The sequence below is a fragment of the Colius striatus genome, chromosome 3 (assembly GCF_028858725.1).
Source record: "Colius striatus isolate bColStr4 chromosome 3, bColStr4.1.hap1, whole genome shotgun sequence".
NCBI lineage: Eukaryota > Metazoa > Chordata > Aves > Coliiformes > Coliidae > Colius > Colius striatus.
In genome coordinates this window covers 72,410,794-72,424,619 of record NC_084761.1, presented here as the reverse complement: position 1 = coordinate 72,424,619, position 13,826 = coordinate 72,410,794, and the positions used below count along the sequence as shown (strand labels likewise).

General features: G+C 41.3%; 1 protein-coding gene across 1 annotated transcript in view; it reads right to left on the bottom strand.

The window, feature by feature from the left end:
* The window catches only part of GABRG1 (gamma-aminobutyric acid type A receptor subunit gamma1), a 60,072-nt gene that overhangs the window by 30,944 nt on the left and 15,302 nt on the right, over positions 1-13,826 (bottom strand). The window contains exon 2 of the mRNA XM_061992710.1: positions 7,534-7,682. Within this exon, the coding sequence (XP_061848694.1) occupies positions 7,534-7,682 (149 nt within the window). The remainder of the gene's footprint in view (positions 1-7,533; positions 7,683-13,826) is intronic.

Here is a 13,826-nt window from a genome sequence, read left to right as displayed (position 1 = left end):
CAGATCCATCTTAAAATATGAACACCGCAAACTGGAATTTTTGTAACAGTGTTATCAACGAACATTTCTACTTGTGTTCCTTTTCAAAAGGGGACTACTGAAAACAGGACAATGTCCTTGGGATGCATAGCTAAGATCTCATATTATACAAAATATCTAAGTTTTCCTCTAAATAACATTTTACTATGCAGAACCTCTCACTTTGAGACAGGACCCACAGGCTTCCTCCCCCTCATCTCTTCTCTTTTTTTCCCCTCTCGATTTTTTTGCCTCCAGTTTTACTGAAGGAGCTGATTACTCTGCAGACATGGCCTCTTCCTTTGCAAAAATCTTTGTACCATCTGCCAACTTTACTACAAAAATTCGTTGCTCAAATAATTCAAAATGTCTTTATTCTTGAACAAGACTTTCCTATGAGATCCCACTATATACAGCCCAACTACTGATATTTCCTTACTAACAACTAAATTCTGAGATCTGTCAACAAGCCAGCTTTTAATGCGAGTTGTGTCAATTTTATGAAATTCCAGCTTGCAGCAAGCAGTACTTGATCTGCCACAAGGGCTCTCCTGTAATGTGCTATGAAGTTCAATTTGCCTTTTCCATACTGCTCTGAGTAAGATTATTAGAGCTATTAAGAGCCAGTTAATTAAGAGTCTGAAAATCTGTCTTTGTTGAATTTTTTTAATTGACCCAAATGATCCAGAGAAACAGATCCAACTGAAGACTGAAGAGGCTGTTTTGCTACCTCAGTCCTTCTGTATCGTACAGAGCGAAGTAATTCTGTGAATTAGAACAAAGAATCCATTCTTCTCGTATTCTTGAACTAGAAGTGATAGGAGTCCATGAAAATGACAAATGCTGGAGGAAAATACATTCTCAATCCTAAGGTGACATCCATACAATTACCATTATTTATTTTCTTTGCAAAAAGACCTAGCAGTTAAAGATGGTTTGAGAAGATTTTTCCCCTGTGAATGTTTCCTACTTTAAAAATTTGGTATTAGCCTTGAAAACACTACAAGTAGGAAGAAGGCTATTTAACACATCCTGTGTGAAGTGCAGAGGACTTCTGAGGAAGAGGAGAAAGGGCTTTCACACTTTAAATATTTATGTTCAAAGACATTAGCCAAAGAGGTGAAGTAAGAAAGTGATAGGACAGAAGACTGCATGCTCAACAAAGAGAGAGGGAAGAGATGCCCAAAGGACAATCCAGAATCTCCTAATATAGCTAAAGCACACAGAGAACTTGTTTGCTAAGCCCAGTCTGGAGAGAGCTACTCACATTTTCTGATTTCCTGCTCTGACAACTTTTCTTCACTAGACTAAACTTCTCTTCTTCTGGTTTAAAAGGTTTAACTGGTGTTAAACATCATCCTACATATGCATATGGCTAAGGAGAGGCTTGTCCCAAGAAAAAAATAATGTAAGTAAATGACTGTTGTGCCTAGAATTCAAGAGCAAGAATTAACTCCCTAGCAAGCAAGAAGGCTCTCTCCACGTGTATAGATCACTATCCTTCCAGTAAGAGATAATGCTGCATAACTCCCAGGCTGTGCTGAGTTGACCTTAGCTGGATGCCAGGTATCCACCAAAGTCCCTCTATCACTCCCCCTCCTCACCTGGACAAAGGGAGAAAAGATAATGAAAGGCTCATGGGTCAAGATAAGGACAGGGAGATCACTCAGCAATTACCATCACAATCAAAACAGATCAGACTTGAAGTAAATAAGTTTCATTTATTGACAATCAAACTAGAATAATGAGAAAAAAAATAAACTAAATCTTAGAACACCTTCCCCCCACCCCTCCCTTCTTTCATTCTCAAATTATCTCCCTCCTGCCCTGCAGTGGCACGGTTTGTGGTCAGTTCATCACAGATAGTCTCTGCTGCTCCTTCCTCCTCACAAGGAGGACTCCTCACATTGTTTCCTGCAGCATTGGGTTCCTCCCACGGGAGACAGTCCTCTACAAACTTCTCCAACACAAGTCTTCCCACAGGATGTAGTCCTTCACGAACTGCCCTAGCATGGGTCTCCCACGGGGTGCAGCTCTTCAGGAACAGACTACTCCAATGTGGGTTCCCCATAGGGTCACAGGTCCTGTCAGCAATCTGTTTCAGGGTAGGCTTTCCACAGGGTCACAGCCTCCTCTGGGAGCATCCATCCACTCCGGCGTGGGGCCCTGTTCCCCAGTGGCTTCCACGGCTGCAGAGGCAGAGCATGTCTCATCATGTACCACGGGCTACAGGGGAATCTCTTTTCCGTCACCTGCAGCACTTCCTCCTTCTTCACTGGTATGGGTGTCTGCAAAGTTGTTTCTCTTACAAATTCTCACTGCTGTTGCTTTTTCCTCTTCTTAAATTCATTATCACTGAGGTGCTACTGCTGTCACTGATGGGCTCAGCCTTGGGCAGTGGTGGGTCCAGCTTGGAGTTTAGTGACATTGACTCTATCAGATGTGGGGGAAGCTTCTAACAGCTTCTCCCAAAAACCATCCCTGTGGCTTCCTTGCTACCAAAACCTTGCCACATAAACACAATGCACAGGCATATTCTGAACCTCAGTTTGAGTTAAAAATCTGTGTTTTGAAAAATGCTTACTCTTGATTAGAAAAATCACAGTGAATAAAAATCTGCATGAACCACTGCCAAATTATTTTAGTAATTCCTCTCACTATCAAAAGTGCCTCTTTTTTATCCTGTATTTATCCAGGACCAATTTTCAGCTTTTGATACGTGAAATATCTCTGCCTGCTACACTGAAGAGCTCTCCTTATCAGTTATTTCTATTTTATAAAGCCCCATCTCCTGATAGAAATTATCATTATTCTAAAAGTGCACAAAATTGCACTTTTTATTGCTTAATATTACTCCATTTTCATTAGTCCAATCCTCATCATTACCCAAAAGCATGTTAGCCCATCTAAATTCACTAACCATTTCCTGTAGGTTACTACAATTCCCCATTTTAGAATGAAGGTCTAAAATATATCACTTTAAAAAAGGAAAAACAAACAAAAATGAAACCTGAATATATCATCTTAGCTAATTTAAACTAAGGCTACCTCTAATAATTTCATCCAGGCTTATTTTCTTTGAGCACGTTTTGCATAACTCCTCATTAATTGCCTAAAGAAGCATCTCTTGGTGATAAAGCAGTTATTCAGTTAATAAATTAGGTGACTATTGCATTCAGAAATAACAGAGGCCTTCAATTTATAATAGTTTTTAATGGAACAACACAATTCTCAGATAGCAACCAGTTATCTGTGTATTACCTGTATGGCTATCTAGATTTAAAATTCTACTTCAAGTGTCTACAGCCTCCAGCTCCATTTATGAAGACCTATTTCAAAGTGATTGTTCTGAAAGTTCTCCACATTTCTTCTTTTATTTTTTATTTAAAAGAAACTCACCTTTAGCAAATATTCCCACCCCACTACTTTTTAATATTTCCGTATTTTTGTCTGTAGTGCATACATCCAGTACCTTTAACATTCACTGCATCTGCTCTTGTATTTAAATTTCCTTCAATTCTTGAAAAATATTCTTCATTTCAGAATACATATCTCTCTACCTCTACTTGATATTATCCTGCTTTTTCAGGCTTATTACTTCCCAGCCTAAATCATCCTTTTATCAATGCTGCACTAAGAGAGCTGTTCAAAGGAATATCCCCCTAATATCCTTATCTTTTTTAAATTAGGTGTTTCTATTAGTCTCTTGGAGGTCCACTTTTTTTTCTAGTATCCTTTATACTCCTGAGTACAAGATTTTTCACATTAGAGCACTGAGATGCAAGTACTTACTCATCCCCTGCATATAGGCCAATTACAACTATCCAAATTTCTCAAGACATCCAGTTTCTCTATGTCCATGAGCAATCATTCTCATAATTCTTAAAAATTGTATCAATGTTGACTTTCCTCAAACTGTTGATTGAAAACACTCCATTAGAGTTGTAGACATTATTATTTCCTATTTTTAATTAAAATTTCATAGAATAGAATTATAGAATCATAGAATTGTTTCAGCTGGAAGAGACCTTTAAGATCATCGAGTCCAGCCTTTTTCCGAGCCCTATCAACCACTAGATCATTTCCCTAAGTGCAACATGCAACCGTCTCTTAAAACACCTCCAGGGACGATGACTCCACCATCTTCGTGGACAGCCCATTCCAGTGCCTGACAACCCTTTCAATAAATAAATTCCTCCCCATATCTAGCCTGAACCTCCCCTGGCGCAACTTGAGGACATTTCCTCTTTTCTATTGCTTGTTACTAGGGAGAACAGAACAATCCCAGCCTCACTATAATTTCCTTTCAGGTAGTTGTAGAGAGTGATAAGGTTCTCCTGAGCCTTCTTTTCTCCAGGCTAAACAGCCCCAGATCCCTCAGCTGTTCCTCATAAGAGATGTGCTCCAAATCCTTTACTGGCTTGGTAGCCCATCTCTGCATCCTTTCCAGCACCTCAATGTCCTTCTTGTAGAGAGGGGCCCAAACTGGACCCAGTATTCAACGTGAAGCCTCACCAGCACCGAGTACAGGGGAATGATCCCCTCCCTACTCCTGCTGACAACAATGTTGCTGATACAGGTCAGGATGCCCTTGGCCTTCTTGGCCACCTGGACACACTGCTGGCTCATGTTCAGCTACTGTCAACCAACACTCCCAGGTCTCTCTCTCTCTCTGGCAGCTTCCAGCCACTCCTCCCCAGGCTTGTAGCACTGCTGGGATTTTCAGATTGATTGGTTGTGTTTCACCCATATAATACATAACATTGGATATAACACATAGCTGGAAAAAATGTGCTGTACATTGATAGGCTAGTATTAATATATCACTGTCTTTAATCTCGTAGCGATAGAACAGTATACAGTCAAAATTCTTTCCTTGAAAAAGGAAAGTTGAAAAACAACAGCCAGTTCTATGTGGGACTGAAGCTAAAATACATTAAAAAATCAGGAGGTAATGTTACATTGAGAATAATACTGCTTTATTAACATATCAACAGTCCAAGGTTGTATCTGTAATTAAAGAGATTTATACTATAGATAAGATACTTCATCTGGTAATACTAGTTCCTTTATGCTCCAAACACCTGAACACTCTCAAACATCTTATTACATAAATTGAGTTAAAGATTAGTAAGATTAATAAACATAGAAAAGGGTAACATTTAATGAATTTCTACAACTCATAGATATTTGAATGAGACAAAAAGAAAATGACAGAGTGTGTTTTACTCTTATTAAATTCCAGTATTGCCTCTGATGTTTCAATTTTCACTTGTCTCTCCTTTATCTTCTCCCTCAGCTAACTGCATGTTTAACAATGAAACCCCTTATCTCACTCTGAGATGCTGAAATTCTGTGTCAACATCAGGAAGAAAACAAAATTCTGCTCTGGTATTCAAACCCTAAAAGTCCAGGTTCACAAGAAAAAAAATGTTGGTATTGTAACTGAGCATTGTAATTCAATAGTAAAAATATTCTGTGAGATATTATTGTTTTGAAAGATAATTAGAATTCCAGTTTAATAACCTTGTTGAATAAGTACTGTTATTTCTTAAGATGTAGAATTTGACACCAGATTGTATCTTAGTAGACTAAGACGAATGCACTACAGCCTGATCTTGTTTTTCTATCTGTTAAATATCTGCTGCAGTTCCCATACAGCTGGACACTATATGGTGCCTTCACCTTGAGTTGGAAATTTCATCTTAAATTGTCCAAAATTTCTGCCTTGTGGCAGAAGACTGCAACTTCTCAACCACCTAGAAGGAAGTCATTCTTAACATTTGTTCTTCTGGCAACAAAGTGAATACTCTCAAATATCTCCTATTCTCACTACTCCAGCTTATTATTCACTAACCTTAGGTTTCAATGTATTAGATGGAGGCAGGCTCCAGATAGCGAAGGTCAGAATGGTGCAAAAGTAATGCATCAAGAGAGCAAAGAAGAAAAAGGAAGGGAACATTTATGTGAGAGAAGCTAGAACAAAATGTCTTCTTTCAGGAACTGATATTTGAAATCCAAACAGCTGCACACTGCATTACTCACAAAAAGGCAGTGTTCTTGTCCTATCATGACTCAATACATAACCAGGAAAGTGAAGGTAAGCAGTACACTGAAATTATTCTGTGCCCATCTAAAACCATTTGACATGTCAGAATAAACTTCTTGTCTTCTAATTTCTCTTCATTTATTTCAAAGTTTTATGAGGAGAGGGAAGTACAATTCTCTTTTCTTTCAATCCCACCTATCAGGTAATCATTAAAAGAAATACCAATAGAGACAATTTATTCCCTCATCTCTTCGCTGTCTGTTGCATCCAGCAGTCAGGGAGAAAAATAAGTAACATTATACATCTGTCACACATTGAGAATTTAAGGAAAAATATGCTGGAAGACCTTTCTTGTCTAAATGTTTGCAGTAACTCAATTAAATGAATGTGAAGGCAAAGACCTATGACAAACTTCGTAAGATTCACATGTGAATTATTATGATAGTGACAGAAAAATCTTCAGAATAATAGTCAACAATAACACAGAACTAAGAAATTTGGGGAAGAAAACAATTTGTCAGCAGCTTTCAAAAGAAAATACTTGGTTTGAGACTGAATCTCTCTGTTTTTCTACATAAATGAAATAAGTCTAGATTCTTGTATTGTTTATCATATAAACAGTTTACAGACTTATATGGCATTCCTTTGATAGGGAATACCAAGCATTTAACAAATAATTGTGTCCTCCACCTCTCCCTTCACAGTTCAGGAAACAAAGTCAGAGAAACTAAATTATTTTTCTTAGTTTGATGCAGCATGCATGCAGTAGGCAAGAACTGGAAAGATTCCACATATTTCATGTTTTCAAAACAAGATTCTTCCAAATCTTTACATTTAACAGTTACATGCTATTTTGCTGCTTTGACGATTGAAAGACGAAATTGCTTTCCTACAAGGTTTGACCTAGTAATGTAGTCTTCCTTCCTACATTCATTTAGAAAAACACAGTTCTAAGTTGTATTTTCAGATTCTTACAATGTTTTTCAAAATATGAACTAAAGGAAGAGGAGAACTGGGTTATGTTAAATTTGCTCACCATACACATGTACAATGCAATTTCTACAGTAAGAGAAAAATATCTAAGAATAAGTCTTTAGTAAACTCCTCCAGTCTCAAGATCAAATTTTTAAATAACCATGGCTGTTTGATATTTACAATTTTTTCTGTCAGATTACACTTAAACAAGTAAAGCTATAATAGTCTTTTAATTACTTATTATAGGTTCTCCACTGTCTAAAAAAAAAAATTTACAAAAGAAATGAGACTGCAAACAGAACATAATAAATCTACTATTGTATAGAATGTTATTTTTCCAGTTAAAAAAAAATTGCATTTTATTGCTGCTACATTTAGCTTACTATATTAAATTTTTTAAAAGATATTTAATGGATTTTTGCCATCTCTGACAAAATGCACACCACCTCTGCTTCACATTCTCTATATACTGAATTATTTTGCAGGCTTACCTCCAATATCTGGTCGAAGCTTATTGTCATATCCTTGAAGTAAGGAGTCCAGTATGTGAGTTACATCTCCACCATGAATCTTTGGTGCAAGGACCCATGTTTTATTCACTGTTAAATCTTCATCATCTTCATCATCGGTTTTATCAGCTCTATGGTGAGTGAATTAAAAATCACAACGTTAGGAAAAAAAACAAACAAGTGAAACTAAATGCACAACAGGTGACAAAGAAACTGATAAAATATTGAACACTATTTAAAGTACTTTATAAAAATCCAAGTACATTCTGGTGTCAAAAGACACAGATCCTTATTGAAAATGTCAACATTTCATTTTATGATAGTAAAGAGTGTAAGCTAGCAAACATGTAAAGAGAGGCATTAACACATCACCCATACATAAAAATTCAAGCCATGAATCAAACCCATAAACACAGAAATAGGCATCCTCTTACTGTTAGCCTTTTCCTGTTTTGAAACAAAAAATGTAATTCCTGATTTTTTTTTCATTTTCAAATTACGGTACTAGTATTTCTAAGACATGTTTAGTCATGTTAATTGATACATCTCAGTGTCAAGAACATTAACAGAATCTCTGTCCTAGCAACCTCCATTCTATATTAAAAAATGAGACCTGTCTACTTACTGAACTCCATTAAAATTTTACGAAAGCAAATGTTACATCCATGCACTATGACTAAACATTCACAAAAGCTGTGGTCATGTGGCAATTATATACCTGCATATATACATGGAATAGTTAAAATGCTGTACCGCTCCTTTCAGTTAAGACCGTTCACTAGCTACCTATATTATCAAGATGAAACAAATGCACTAGGAAGACACATATTCATTTATTGCCTACCTTTTAATTAGATAAACAGGAATATATAGCAATATATATAATCTGCAGATTAATTTACATACTACTGAAAGGTCAAAAAATGCCTGGAAGTAGTTTTCTTTCAATTTGAATCAAATGAATATAGACTTAACCATTCCTCTATTACTCATATTACCCATCCAGCCTATTTCAGGGAATTACTATGGGCTTCAAGTCAAACAAAGTGCATCTGACTGATAGCAGTAACACTGACAAGTCACACAACATATCTTCACAAATGGACACTGACTATTAATTATACAGAAGGTACGCAATCCATGTAAATCAGTTCCAATGTTAACAAAACACATATATTCCAGTAAAAGAAAGGAATGAAATTACTGTCCTTGTAACAATTTGTATTGCATACTAAAACTAAAAATGTTATGCTATATTATTAGAAAGGGTTTTAAAGGCTTCTAAATTACACAGATATACACTGCACTCAAAACTAAGGCTGGAATTTTTCAGTAAATATCCTATAGAAATGAAGAACACCATGTTCCACGGGGAGACAACACTATGACTTCTAGGGAAAAGAACAGAAGAAACAGATCGAAAGGACAGAGATGGAGCAGGAATGCCTGTTTTTTACTGCACTCCTTTGTGGGAATGCACCAGAACAGTCTGTATTCATGAGACCTTGCATCACCTCTCTGATAACACTACCAAGTCTCACTGAAAATCAAGATTGTCAAAGCTGTGGAAACTGCTCAGTGGTTTTGGCACACCTGCTTAACTTGGGAAGTGCAACAGGGAGCTTGTCACAGTTCAGTAGGTTCCCAGAGGATGAACAAAAGGCACTGCTCAGATATCGAGATTTTCATACCTAGCTTGCTGCAAACAAGTTGCAAAAATCTATTATAGTTGAATGTAATATGCAATCTAAATACAAGGTTCACTGACAGCTTCCCCTGTAACAGACCTAAAAGCACTTTCACTCTTTAAATTGAAATGCACTGTAAAATACTTAATCTTTACTGCATTACATAGACATTATAGAAATGTCAGATATTAAATATTTAACATTTCCCATTAGCAAGATCCCACTAATGGAAGCACTAAAAGAAATAGGAAGCTAAGTTTAGTAAATCTACACTCTTTCTCCCTCAAAGCTACCTATTGCCACCTCTTTCACATTTTGTTACCACACAGCTTTTATTTAATATGTTTTGGGTCTGCTTGCACTTATGTTTGGGGGTGAAAATTAAGGGGCAGTGTAATGTAGGTGATGCTGTTGTGGGAGTTTGCTATAGGCAACCTGATCAGGAGGAGGAAGTGGATGAGGCCTTCTACAAACAGCTGAGAGCCACCTCACAAACCCTGGTCCTCATGGGGGATTTCAACCACCCTGATATTTGCTGGCAAAGCCACATAGCCAAGCGCACACAGTCCAGGAGGTTCCTACAGTATGTTGATGTCAACTTCCCGTCACAGATGACTGAGGAACCAACAAGGAGGGTGTTCTGGTTTAGCAAGGAGCAGCTTTTGGCTTAGTAACAGGGAGAGCAGGTTGCAGTGAAGACCCGGTAAAGAGTTTGCGGACTCTCCCCCGGCTCCTGGGTTCACACCCACCTCCGGCCTGGCTGGGCCAATCTGGCGCCTCTGCGATCACTATTCAGGGGACGGGAATTTGAAGTGCTGGCAGGAGGTGTATGAGTGATACAAGATGGAGGCGACCACGCGGACCCTTCAGCCAGAGAAGGAGGAAGGAAGGAGAAACGATAGACCAGAGACTCCTCTGCAAGCCGTGGCGAGAATGCAAGCTATGGAGATCCATGGCAGGACCAAGAGTTACCAGCACCTCCATGTGAGTGAGCCCAAACGGGCGAGGGACTGTGTGGGGAGACGGCCATGGCCCAGGCCGTGTTGGAGAGCCTGCACGTCGCAGAGCAGCCCCACACGAGAGACAAAGAGGAGCTGCAGCCTTTGGAATAAGTGCGCGTCGGAGCAGCCTGTGCAGGGCTGCCATGCGTGTGAGTTACCCCACGGACTTGCAGGGAGGACTGGTGTGGAGTTCACCCGTCCTGAGGAGGGACAAACGGCAGAAGCTATTGGGAACAGACTAACTGAAACCCCCACTGCCTGCCCCCCCGAACCGTTCAGGGGGGGACAGGGTAAAAACCCCGGGATCAGGGCTCTGAGCCCGGGAAGAGGGGAGGTGTGGCAAGAAGGTGTTCTTAAAAAGGCTGGTCGGACTCTTCATTGATGCATTACTGTGTTGTTTCATTTTGGTTATGTTTTGTTTTTTTGGGGGTATGTTTTAGTTGATGTTGCATTAAATTGTTTCTCTGTTTTCTTCCCCAAACCGAGTAGCCTGGTCTGTTTTGTCCTGATCCTTAAGCGGCAATTAAGCTCTCCCTGCCCTTAAGCAATCCTCAGCCTCTTTGGTACTCGAGGCTAATCGTGGTCTTTGTTCCCTGATGGGCCTAAACCACGACAGAGGGGTGTGCTGTTGGAGCTTGTGCTAGCAAATAAAGAGGGTCTGGTTCAGGATGTGGAGGTTGGAGGCAACCTTGGCTACAGTAATCGTGAGATGGTGGAGTTCAAGATCCTGTGTGGAAGAAGCAGGACACCAAGCAGGATTGCAACCCTGGATTTCAGATGAGCTGACTTTGGCCTTTTCCAGCTGCTTGGAGGCATCTCGTGGGATAAGATCCTAGATGGTGGAAGTGCCCAAGAGAACTGGTGGATCTTTGAGCACCACTTTCTCCAAGTCCCAGTTCAATGTGTCCCCACAAGTAGAAAAGAGGGAAGAGGAGACAGGAGGCCTCCATGGATGAGCAAGATTCTGCTTGGACAACTCAGAGAGAAAGTAGCCATCTATGAGAGGTGGAAAAAGGACCTGGTTTCTTGGGAAGAGTATAGAAGCTTTGCTAGAGCATGCAGGGCTGCAACCAGAAAAGCTAAAGTCCTTTTAGAATTAAAGCAGGCCAAGAAACTAAAGGAAAATAAGAACAGGTTTTTCAGATACATCAGCAGCAAAAGGAATATTTAGGGGAATGTGGCCCACTGCTGAACAAGGAGGGTGCTCTAGTGACCAAGGATGCAGAGAAGGCTGAACTACTGAATGTCTTCTTTGCTTCAGTCTTTACGGCCAAGGCCAGCCCTTGGGAAGCCCAGTCCAGCAAGGATAATAGGATGGCCTGGACAGCAGAGGACTTGACCTTGGTGGATGAGGAAGAGATTAAAGACTTGTTGGGCAAGCATAACGCTCATAAGTCAACGGGACCTGATGGGGTGCATCCAAGAGTGCTGAGGGAGTTGGCTAATGTGGTTGCTAAGCTGCTCTCCATCATTTTTGAACATTCATGAAGGACAGGTGAGGTGACTGAGGACTGGAGTGTCATGGTTTAGCAAGGAGCAGCTTCTGCTTGGTAACAGGGGGAGCGGCTTGCAGTGAAGACCCGGTAAAGAGTTTTTGGACTTCCCCTAGCTCCTGGGTTCAGACTCACCTCCAGCCTGGCTGGGCCAGTCTGGTGCCTCTGCGATCACTATTTAGGGATGGGAATTTGAAGTGCTGGCAGGAGGTGTAAGAGTGATACAAGATGGAGGCGACAATGCAGACCCTACAGTCAGAGGAGGAAGAAAGGAGGAGCACTAGAGCAGAGACCCCTCTGCAAGCCATGGCGAGAATGCAGGCTGTACCCCTGCAACCTATGCAGGGCCATGGCAGGACTGAGAGCCACCAGTAACTCCATGTGAGCGCACCTGGACAGGCGAGGGATTGTGTGGGGAGGTGGCCATGGTGCAGGCCATGCTGGAGAGCCTGCATGCCGCAGAGCAGCAACCCCCACAAAAGGCAGAAAGGAGTTGCAGCCTTTGGAATAAATGTGCGTCAGAGCAGGGCTGCCGTGTGTGTGAGGTACCCCACGGACTTGCAGGGAGGACGGGTGCGGAGCCCACCTGCCTTGAGGAAGGACAATGGCAGAAGCTATCAGGAATAGACTGACTGAAATCCCTCCCTCCCTGCCCCCCTGGGCCATTCAGTGGGGGAGGAGCCCAGGAAGAGGGGAGGAGTGGGGAGAAGGTGTTCTTAAAGGGCTGGTCGGACTCTTCATTGTTGTACCACTCTGTGTTGTTTTATTTTGGTCATGTTTTGGGGTTTTATGGTTATTTCAGTTGGTATTGCCTTAAATTATTTTCTGTTTTCTCCCCCAAGCCGAGTAGCCTGGTCTGTTTTGTCCTGAACCTTAAGCAGTAATTAAGCTCTCCCTGCACTTTGGCAATCCTCAAGTCTAGAGGAATTGAGGCTAATCGTGGTCTTTTGTTCCCTGATAGGCCTAAACCATGATGTGGAGAAGGGCCAATGTCACTCCAGTCTTCAAAAAGGGCAATAAGGACACCGCAGGAAACTACAGGCCGGTCAGTCTCACCTCCATCCCTGGAAAGGTGATGGAACAACTGCTCAGTGTTGTTATTAAACATATGAAGGAAAAGATGATTATCAAGGTGAGTCAACACAGATTCATCAAGGAGAGATCCTGTTTGACCAACCTGATAGCCTTCTATAATGGCATAAGTGGTTGGCTAGATGAGGGGAGAGCAGATGTTGTGTACCTTGACTTCAGCAAGGTTTTCGACACTCTCCCCCTAACATCCTCATCAGAAAGCTCAGGCAGTGTGGCTTGGATGAGTGGACAGTCAGGTGGATCGAGAACTGGCTGAATGACAGAGCCCAGAGGGTGGTGATCAATGGCACAGAATCAAGCTGGAATTGGTTCTGGGGCCAGTCTTGTTCCACACTTCATCAGTGACCTGGATGAGGGGATATAGTGTACCGTAGGTAAGTTCACTGATGACACCAAACTGGGAGGACTGGCTGATTCCCCAGAAGTCTGTGCTGCCATTCAGCGGGATCTCAACTGGCTTGAGAGTTGGGAAGAGAGGAACCTCATGAGGTTTAACAAGGACAAGTACAGAGTCCTGCATCTGGAAAGCAACAACCCCATGCACCAGGACAGGCTGGGAGTTGACCGCCTGGAGAGCAGCTCTGCAGAGAGAGACTTGGGAGTCCTGGTTGACAATAAACTCACCGTGAGCCAGCAATGTGCCCTCATGGCCAAGAAGGCCAATGGCATCCTGGGATGCATCAAGAAGAATGTGGCCAGCAGGTCAAGGGAGGTTCTTTTCCCCCTCTACTCTGCCCTGGTGAGGCCTCATCTGGAGTCTTGTGTCCAGTTCTGGGCTCCTCAGCTCAAGAGGGACAGGGAACTTCTGGAGAGAGTCCAGCACAGGGCCACCAAGATAATCACAGCACTAGAACATCTTTCATATGAAGAAAGGCTGCAGGAACTGAGGCTGTTCAGCCTGGAGAAGAGAAGACTGAGGGAGGATCTCATTAATACTTTCAAGTATTTAAAAAGTGCATGTCAAGAGGATGGGATGGCACTTTTTGTTGTCTCGAGTGACA